Source organism: Mandrillus leucophaeus, unplaced genomic scaffold (assembly GCF_000951045.1).
Source record: "Mandrillus leucophaeus isolate KB7577 unplaced genomic scaffold, Mleu.le_1.0 Scaffold1210, whole genome shotgun sequence".
NCBI lineage: Eukaryota > Metazoa > Chordata > Mammalia > Primates > Cercopithecidae > Mandrillus > Mandrillus leucophaeus.
Window position 1 is genome coordinate 706,692 of NW_012100433.1, and position 8,224 is coordinate 714,915.

Consider the following 8,224-nt stretch of genomic DNA (forward strand, 5'->3'; position numbering starts at 1 on the left):
AGACTGGTGCACTCTAGCAAGCGTGCCTGCAGAGTGGTGGGTAGAGGCCAGTGTGGGAGAAGAACGCCAACCTGCTGGAAGGCTGTGAACATATGGTGTTAGCAGAGGCCATCCCACATGTGACTGCTTAGGTAATGTCTGTCATCACAAACAGTAGTCACAGTGGTTACTCCTCCCCCTGCTGCCATTTGGTAAGCACTGACAATGAGCTAGACATTATCTTGTCCTCTTTACATATTTCAGTTCACTGTATCCTCATAACCCTATGAAATAAATCCTATTATGATTCAATTTTACAGATAAAAAACTGAAGCAGGCTGGGCATGGTTGCACATGCCTGTAATCTCAGCACTTTGGGAGGATGAGGCAGGTGGATGGCTTGAGCCCAAGAGTTCGAGACCAGCCTGGGCAACATGGCAAAATCCTGTCTCTACAAAAGATACAAAAATTAGCTGGACATGATGGCACATGCCTGTAGTACCAGTTACTCAGAGGGCTGAGGTGGGAGGATGGCTTGAGCCTGGGAGCTTGAGGTTGCAGTGAGCTGTGATTGCACCACTGCCCTCCAGAACCTCAGTGACAGAGCCAGACTGTCTCAAAAAGTCAAAATGAAACAAAAAATCTGAAACAGAGTGGTGAAGAAACTTGCCCAAGGCCACGCAATGGGTAAAAACCCACCTCTGTCTGATTTAATAGGCCTAATTTAAAATTATGTGTGTGTGCTAGTAGCGGTAGGGGATGGAGATACACAAAGTCTATTGCCTTTCCTGTTGCTGCTTTTTGAAAAACATAGAGTGGCACTGATAACCCTTCACATGTATACACAACCTTATGAAAATATTGAAGCAAATTTCTGTCTACTATCCAATTTAATTTGGGGGAGATATGACAAATTATCTCCATTTTATGGATGAGATTGATTATCTCCATCTTACAAATGAGAAGGATGAGGTGTGAAGCACCCCCACCTGCCATCTATAGGCTGTGATCTGAGTCTTCGGTCCCCAAGCCTGGTGTTCTTTCCATTGCAAACAGTGTCATTTGCAGTTAGGAAGTTCTCTTCCACTCATACCTCACCAGGTGCGTTGACAGCACATGGGAGGAGGGGAGGGGAGGTGCAGGTGGGCATTAAGAATCAGCTTGGGTATGAATCTCAGCTCTACCCCTTCTCATTATGTGACATTGGGGAAAATGATTACTCCCTCAAGCCCTAGCTTTCCCACCTGTGAAATGGGAGAGGATAAAAATAACAATACCCTATCTATAGGTTTATCATGAGAATTGAATTAGATAGTACACATACCTTAGAATGGTTCCTGGCACATAGTGAATACTCAATAAAATATTATTATTACTAGCAGCATTATCCAGAAAGTCCTGGTGGTACTGGGCATCAGAACCTCTGTTTGGAGTCTCCATTCCTACCTCAGTGTGCAAGTCTCGGGACTCACTGAACTTAACCTTTCCATGTCACAAATAACACTAAGACCAGAGGAGGGGGAAGAACTGACCCAGCGTACCACTGAGAGCAAGTGTGAAAATTTCTGTCAGACTCCCAACCTCAGGCTTTTTTCCACAATGCCCTCCCTTCTCCAGGGCTTTGCTTTTTCTTCTACTCTTCCAATTCTACCCACCCCGCTAAGATAGAGCCTCTGGCCCAAGCCTCTGTTCCCACCGTGGATGTTGGCACTTGACTACTGTCCCCAGGCTCCCTTGGCATTCCTTTCATAGAGCTGAAGCCAGGGAGGTGAGGGCGGGTCTGGGGCAAGCCTCTGAATGTGTGGGAATGCATCCCCCACCCCAGGAATCAGGCCTGGTTGCTGCTGGCATGCTTGCTGAGGACCCTTTGGCAGCCTTCCACAATTAGAGAAAGGCAAGGCAGCCAAGACAAGACAGAGGCTAATTACCTTGGGTAATAGGAAATTGGAGAGCAGCTACAAGAAGGGTGTCTGGGCCTCTGGCCAGGCAAGGGCAGGGACCATGGATGCCCAGCCAGGCCTGAGCCATTGGCCCTGAGTGGAGACTCCTGCTCAGGGTCACCCCTCGATTCCAACAACCCACCCACGGCAGCAGGAGCTGGCCCTGCTGTCAGACCTTCCTGGGACCCTCTCCCTCTGCTGCTCTTGTTTGTTTTCATTCAAAAGCAAAACAAACGAAACAAACAAGGAAATTCAATTTAAACAGGGTACGGGTGCTGATGTTTCTGTTTTGTTACACCAGGGTGAGCTTAGGACAGAAAATCAGCCTTGACTTTCACTCGTTCAATTATTCTTACCCTGTGGCGCTGTGTAAAGTTACATCGATGGAGGGGCTAAAGAAAAAATTTGCCTTCCTAGGTGGGGTAGAGAGAGGGAGTTGGGGTTGGAGTGGGGCCAGAGAGAGGGAGAGAGGCCAAATTTCAAAAAAAAATAGGACCAAGAAACTGAGATACACTTATAGCAACATAAACTAAAATAATGAATAAAAAGACAAAAAAAGGAATGGTAGGGAGAATGACAGACAGACAAAGACAGGAAGCCATACAGAAAATACTTACATGGAGAGGGAATAAAAGACAAAGAGAAACAAGCAGAGACACAGAGAGGCACAGTAGTGCAAAACAGATGTGAGAGAGCTAGAAAAGCTGGAAGAGCAGAAGCTCAGGAGAAGGACAGAAGGGATGAAAATAAATCCCATGACAGAACTCATGAGCTAGAATCTCATGCACCTTGATTTTAAAGATGCTGACAGTGCAGAACAGGGAAGGAATCTGAACATTTAATCCAAGGTCCTAGAGGCAGAACTAATAGCAGGGCATGAGCCCAGATTCTCTGGTGGAGAGACTAGTCCTCCACTCTCCTGCCACCTGAATCCTTTAGAAGCATGGGTGCAGAATTTGGTGTCTGACTGTGCTTAACTACAACTTGGGCCATTCTGAGACCTCTCTCCTCTGCATCAATCCTCTCCTCTCATTCCATTTCTCCCAGAAGGATTCTGGATGGTCGTTCCTTCCAAGGATAGTGGGACTGCAACTTGCCTGATAAGGGCCAGTTCCTCCAGAGCTGTGCTTAGAAAAGACACTGATAACCAGGGATTGAGAAGAAGAGTCAGGGGAGAAGAAGAAAGTGGCTAACACTTCCTGTAGGCTGCCTACGTGCCAAGAATTCAGGTAAGCCTTGTTTGTGGAGTTTTCAAAGTCAACCTTCTTCCTTACAACCCTTTGAGATAGGGACAATCATCAGCCTCTTTTTCCAGAGGTAGAAATTGTCTCATAGAGCAGTGAAAAACCTGCCTCGGGGCAGGTTATGAGCATGCGTCAGAATCAGGGTTCACACCCAGCCCTGCCTGTCCCCAAGGCCTGTGCTATTTCTACTGCCACACACAGTCTTTTTGGCTCAAGAGGAAGAAGAATTTGGGTAAAAAACGAGCAAGCAGAAAATGAGAATCCCTAAGAACTGACACTGGAACTATTTTAAAACTCCAGACCGAGCTGGTCAGACTCCATGGGAGGAGAGCCGCCAATGGGATAAGAGACCATTCCAAACAACACCCTGGTTCCTGGTCAGAGCGGCCTGGATCCCAGGGCCATTAACATCATCCATTTCAAAAATACATAAATAAAATAGAGAAGTGTTCAGAGTTAGAGATGACAAGCTCCTGACAAGCACATTTCCAGGACAGAGGAAGAAAGAATGTGCCATACTTTAAGAGGTGGAAAGGAGGGGTGGTGTCAGGCAGTGAGGAAAAGAAGGGGCAAAGGAAAGTGTTCATCACTTTTAAAGAATGTCAGCTGATTTGTCAGCTCTCAGTGTTAATTGCTTTCGGGATTCCATAAAACATTTCATTGCTCTCTACATAATGGGGCTGCAGGATTCCAGCCCAGATGACATCAAGCCCCTACAGTGTCACCCAGAGACAGGGTTACTCCTTCTGTATTAGTGAATAGGAATCACCCAACAGGACACCATCCTTCTCTGCCAGATGCTGTATCTTCTATCATTTGGTAGATGGATGGGAGAAAGTTGAAATTATCACAAGGGCAACAACAGCAACATTGATAATAGCTAACACTTCTTAGGCTTCTACTGGAACCTCATCACTAGATAGCTTTTGTCCATGATCCCATCGAGTCCTCCTGGGGTCCCAGTGGGCCAAACACCATATTATCCACATTTTCAACGAGAAGGAATTGGAGACTCAGAGGGTTAGGCAGCTCACTCAGTGTCACAGAGCTGATAAAGGACAGGGTCAGGATTTGAATCCGGGTCTGTGTGTCTTTAGTCTATAACCCTAAGGAGGGGAGAAACCGGAAGCCATCTATCAGAAAATCTTTTGAAAATGCCATTCACTTTCTTCACAGAATTATAGTTTTCAGAGTTAGAGAGGACTTAATCTCTCTTAATGTAGTCACATACTTGTGTTTCACTTCACACATGTCATTATCCCAGAGCCCAAGGTGTTGGTGAGTGCTTATTGATTAAGAGTGTCTAGAGTTGTGCTCTCAAAGTCAGATCCCAATCTCCCTACTCATCATGAGGATGGTGGTCATTCTTTAAGGCCTAAGGTACATCCTAAAACTTTAGTAAAATTTGCCCAGATGTCCCACTGGAAGACGTAGAATTGCATATTTACTTAGAGGATTTCATTCCTAGAACATTCACTGTCCCCCAAGTGACTTAAGATAAAGCTTGGGTCCCAACATCTCAGAGATAGTAGGTTGCAGAGTCAGGGGCAGAAGACTCAATTGCCAGCTTTTTTGACATTCTTGAGTTTGGTGACCCAACACATTGGTTGTTACCAAGGAGCCTGAATATATCAAGTGTTCAAAAGGGTGAGGAAGAGCAAGGGAGAGGAAAGGGAAGATGGGTTGTGTTTTGAGGTGAGCAAGGTTCACAGATTGTGGAGGGACTAACACTTATTGCGCACATGCTTGGAGATACCAAGCCAGGGTGTTTCTCGTTTAATTATCACACATTTCTACAAGGTGGGTTTTATTATTTGTTTTACAAAGGCTTTATAAGAGACTTAGGGGGTAAAGCAACTTATCTAAAGTCACTTAACTAAAAATGTCAAAGCCAGATTTGAATCCATAGTCTGTGGCCTTTCTCACAATCATTAGGTTATGTTATCTGAGGATAGGACTTCTGTCTTAGTCTCATTCATATCCACAGTGCTTAGCACAAGACCAAAACACAAGAAATACTCAGCAAATGTCTACTGAATAAGTAAATAAGTTATGAATCAGTGAACGAATGTGTGAATGAAGTAACTGATGAATGAATAAATTAATGTAATGAAGGAATATAAGAGCAGGTGAATAGATGGATAAGAGATGCATGAATGGAGGGAAAGAGGGAAGAAGGGCAAGAGGGAGGGATGAATGGAAAATGGATAAATCTTCGGGCAGATAGATAGTTAAATGGAGGAAAGAATGAATCCCTGAATGGCTAAATACAGTAATAAATAAATGAATTGAATAACTGGTGAATAAAGCTCAACTTTGTAACAACTTCAGCTTTCTAAGTTGATAAGGGAAGTGGCCTATGGTTCCATAATTAGGGTACATAAGGAGAGTTGGTCTATGAAGCTCTATGTTATAGCTTATGATGGTTGCATCCAGATCTAAAAACAACACTCACTGAGGTAGGAAATAAAAAGTAACAAATGAGCTCCTTTTCTCTTCCAAGGCTAACAAATGAAGCTCAGAGTGACTATCTCTTGCATCTTCAGAAGTTTGAATGCAGTGACTCCAATATACTCTACAAAGGAGTGATAATTGCACTATTTTTAAAAGGCTAGCTGGATCTATTAATAAAAAGTATATATTAAATATATATCGGCATATATATCTCAGTATGCATATTTCAGTGTGTATGTGTCTATATATCAGATATACTAATCTAATATTTAAAGAGAAGAAAGGATACAAGAGGTAAAAGACCACTAGGCAGAGATCCCTGTCCCAACCATCCTTGATAACTTGATCGGTGCTCTTGAGTAAACACTCTTCTCTCTCTGAGCTGCAGATTCCTAATCAGCAGAAGGAATGGTTTTAAATTTCTGGTCTCTCTGGGCACTTCAGCACTCACCTGGTGTGATTCTGTGATCCATTGTGGCATACTTCTCAAATGGACATTTCTAAACCTTAGAATCTCAAGTTGCACATATAGGCTAGCTAACAAAACATTTGGCTGGCCTGCACAGAATAACTCATGCCATTCCTCTTAGGCTTAAAATCATCCTGTCTGCTTCATGGTCCCCACACACCCAACACATCTTACTTGTAGAGACCGTCAGGCTCCAGACACTTGAAGATGACCGAGTAGATACTGACTTCAGGGACCTCTCCATGGCTTCGACCAGCTGCTACACAAGATGTGCCCAGGCCAGAGAGTAAGTCATCAGCAAAACTCAGGAATTCTCCTGGAGGGAGAAAAAGAAAGATGAACTCCCCAGCTCAGGCCATAGTGAGCACATGTTTTTGCTGTCATTCAAACCTATCAAATGTCTGGATACCATTATCAAGAAAAATAATGGATAGAAAAAGCAAAATATATGACAATGACACAAATTTGTATTTAGCCTTGATGACTCTTTGTTCATATTTATGCACAATTTTTTCATCCATCAAGTGGAAATACTAATACCTACCTTTATAAGATTGTAGCAAGGCTCAAATGAGGTAAATTATTGTGTAATAAAAATGCATGAAAAGGTAGCAAGGATATTATGCTTTTTTTTCTGTAACTACTCTGGCCTTGTCACTGCCATTCACTCCCTCTTAACTCCTTGAGCAAGACTCCTCTTTCTTAGAATTGCATTTTCCTTCTTTGTATAAATGAAGGAACTGTACTAAAGATGTAAAATAATTTTCATGCCAATTTGCCAATATTGTGCATGGGTACTGGATTCATGGAGTGTTATACTGAGATGGACAGAGACCAGCTAAGGAGGAAAGAGTTCTGTGATTGATTAGTGATGAACGTCATGGAACCTTCATCGTGTACCGGATGTACATGATGTCACGGAACCTTCACCATGTACAGGATGGAACAATGGGAGACTATGTGCCACATATTTGTAATCCTCAAACTCCATCACTTCTTTAATTTACTTTAAATCTAACCATTGGGTTTTAAGTAGTAGTGGAAGTTTACTAGAAACAGGACTAATAAAGAAGTCTAGAAAGTAAAGAAAACTAGAAAGAATAACTGAACATCTAGACTCTTGGGATCTAGTCTTAGTTCTGCTGAGAATTTGCTGTATAGTCATGGACAACTAAATCCTCATTTTTTTGTGCTTTAGTTTTCTCCTCTGCATGGTGAAGGTGCTAGAATCATTATTAGGATTCCTGAAAAAATAAAATAAAAATATAGATATGAACAAAAATTAAGTTATAAGGACAAACACTGCAGTACTATTTATACTAGCAAGAATGTGGAAACAGCTAAATGTCCAACCATATAGAAATGGCTATATCAATTGAGTTCAATGATGCAATAGGCTATTTTATAGTCATTAAAAATAATTTGTGGAAGAATATCAAAGGGTATTTATGACATAATGTGAAGTTAAAAAAACAGGTTACACTATTACAAAGTAATCTCATTTTTGTAGAAATTTTATATGCACATACATTTAAAAACATAAGGAAGAAAAAACAAAAGTTTAAGAATGACTCTGGAGAGTGACATATGGGCACTTTTTCTATCTTATTTTTGTTTATCTCTATTTTAAAAATTATCTTCAATAAACATATATTGCTTTTGTAACCCATAAAAATATCAATAAAAATTACTTAAAAATAGATAAAGTAAATGGGCCAGACTAAATGGCCTCTAAGTTCCCCTCCAATTCTAAAATTGGATGATCAAGGAAAAAAACTGACATATGAGGTATTTTTGTACCACACAGTATAAAATGATATGAGGCCTCTCAACTGTTGTTTTCTTCTTTTCTTCTTGCCTGATAGAGAGTTCCTCAGAGCTCTATTCATGTACAACCCCAGTAATAAACCAGAAAAGGATGTCAGCTCCATTACATCCTCTCTACCTGGGATTAAGAACAAAACGATGTCATGAAACCATAAAACAACAATAGTGTTGGCTAGTGTTTCAGAAGACTAGGACTCACAGCAGCCTGGGGGTGCTTCTCTACCAAGGAACTGATTGAGCAGAATATACAGATCGCTTCCTGTTGGTCTTTCAAACAAAAGTTTCATTCTTTATTTTTATTTATTTATTTT

At 41.8% G+C, this 8,224-nt stretch overlaps 1 protein-coding gene across 1 annotated transcript in view; it reads right to left on the minus strand.

Annotated features, from left to right (window-relative positions):
- Nucleotides 1-8,224, minus strand: part of ASTN2 (astrotactin 2) — a 64,124-nt gene that overhangs the window by 54,672 nt on the left and 1,228 nt on the right. Inside the window, exon 2 of the mRNA XM_011971314.1 lies at nucleotides 6,261-6,402. Coding sequence (XP_011826704.1) covers nucleotides 6,261-6,402 — 142 coding nt within the window. The remainder of the gene's footprint in view (nucleotides 1-6,260; nucleotides 6,403-8,224) is intronic.